This window comes from Nanorana parkeri, unplaced genomic scaffold (genome assembly GCF_000935625.1).
Source record: "Nanorana parkeri isolate BGI_ZX_2015 unplaced genomic scaffold, ASM93562v1 scaffold2123, whole genome shotgun sequence".
NCBI classification, from domain to species: Eukaryota; Metazoa; Chordata; class Amphibia; order Anura; family Dicroglossidae; genus Nanorana; species Nanorana parkeri.
This window is the reverse complement of record NW_017308391.1, coordinates 179,808-181,498: the sequence shown is the minus strand read 5'-3', so window position 1 is coordinate 181,498 and position 1,691 is coordinate 179,808. Positions and strand designations below refer to the sequence as shown.

At 50.7% G+C, this 1,691-nt stretch overlaps 1 protein-coding gene across 1 annotated transcript in view; it reads right to left on the bottom strand.

Annotated features, from left to right (window-relative positions):
* Positions 1 to 1,691, bottom strand: part of LOC108800761 (kalirin-like) — a 168,658-nt gene that overhangs the window by 10,177 nt on the left and 156,790 nt on the right. The window contains exon 32 of the mRNA XM_018572755.1: positions 1,244 to 1,375. Coding sequence (XP_018428257.1) covers positions 1,244 to 1,375 — 132 coding nt within the window. The remainder of the gene's footprint in view (positions 1 to 1,243; positions 1,376 to 1,691) is intronic.

Sequence of the window (1,691 nt, the reverse complement as noted above, 5' to 3'; positions counted from 1 at the left end):
ACGAGAGAGAGAGAGAACGAGAGAGAGAGGACGAGAGAGAGAACGAGAGAGAGAGGACGAGAGAGAGAGAACGAGAGAGAGAACGAGAGAGAGAACAAAGGGGGAGAGGACGAGAGAGAGAGAGAACGAGAGAGAGAGAGGACGAGAGAGAGAGAGGACGAGAGAGAGAGAACGAGAGAGAGAGAGAGAACGAGAGAAAGAGAACGAGAGAGAGAGAGGGGACGAGAGAGAGAGGACGAGAGAGAGAGAACGAGAGAGAGAGAACGAGAGAGGGAGAACGAGAGAGAGAGAAATCGAGAGAGAGAGGACGAGAGAGAGAGAACGAGAGAGAGAGAACGAGAGAGAGAGAACGAGAGAGAGAGAACGAGAGAGAGAGAGAGAGGACGAGAGAGAGAGAGAGAAAGAGAACGAGAGAGAGAGAGTTACCAGCAATCCCGAATTCAAGGAAATGTCCACTTATATCACACTGTACCCGTCATCTGACTGTTACTGTCACAAATCTTCTATTCTTAAGGTACAATCTGGACTGTTACTTTCTGCTGCGTGAGTCACCGCCCAGAATACTGTCCGGGACCTCACCAGAAATGGACACTTCCTCCGCTCCTCATGGGTGTGGTCAACATTCCACCAATCCCATTATTGCCCCGCCCACACAAGGGCCCGGGGACGCCTATACCTACAACACATCTCATTTCTGTTTTTGGTTTTCAGGTTTTATATCTAATTATTATGTAAAACAGGAACCAGCCATATACAATGAAGGGCGAGATCGGCCTCACTAGGTTTTGGTTGGCGTTCCACTTTAAGATCGGTTAACCCTTCCCCCACACGATTGGGAGACCACGTCCCGTATCACCCATGCACATTCTTTATACAGACTTAAGGAAGTTTAATTTAAAATACATTTTCCTCCGTCTGGCCCTCGCGCGTTACAATGTCATTGCGCAATCTCCTTTAGCTGTGCGGATAACTCTGCAGCACGAGGCCCCACCGAAACAATCCGTGCGATCGATTGATCGATATCCAATCAGAGAGGCCCCCACGCCGCACAGTTCCTGGCAGAGCGGTGGGAGTTTGTAGATTGTGCGGTCGCCATTTTGGGAAATGGAAGCCGCGCCAAAAATCACATTTCGTTCCCTCGTCTCTTCGCGTATAACTTTGTTTCCTGTAACCGCTCAGTTACAATGTATGGAGATCCTCGGTTACCACGGATACAAACACTCCCCCTGCGCATCAATGATACATTTGTAGCCGCTCGCTCACCTTCCAGCATGCTGACGTGCATGGCGTCGTTGGCTCTCTTTGGCACGCTGAGCATGACTTCCAGGCCGTCCTTGATCTCTCCCTTCCCTTCCTCGCAGCAAGTCAGCAGCTCCTGCAGGACAGACGGACTTCCCGTTATTCTCTGGTGTGAGAAGTCGGAGTCTAGAATCCCCTCCCCCCCCCCGCAGCGAGCGCAGACACCCAGGAACGCACAGTGTACTCTATACGGAGCTGCTTGTCATAAATATTTACCATGGAAGGTGGAGGAAATGCAACGCTCCGCGCCAGGCGCTTTGTACTTACAATGCGGCTTCCAATGAATACAACTTCATACTTCATGCATCAAACTCGCATCTTCAAAACAACCCCCCCCGCCGACTGCGAGGCGTCATGGTGACAAATTGCGACACTTTGTGCTCTCTTCTTCT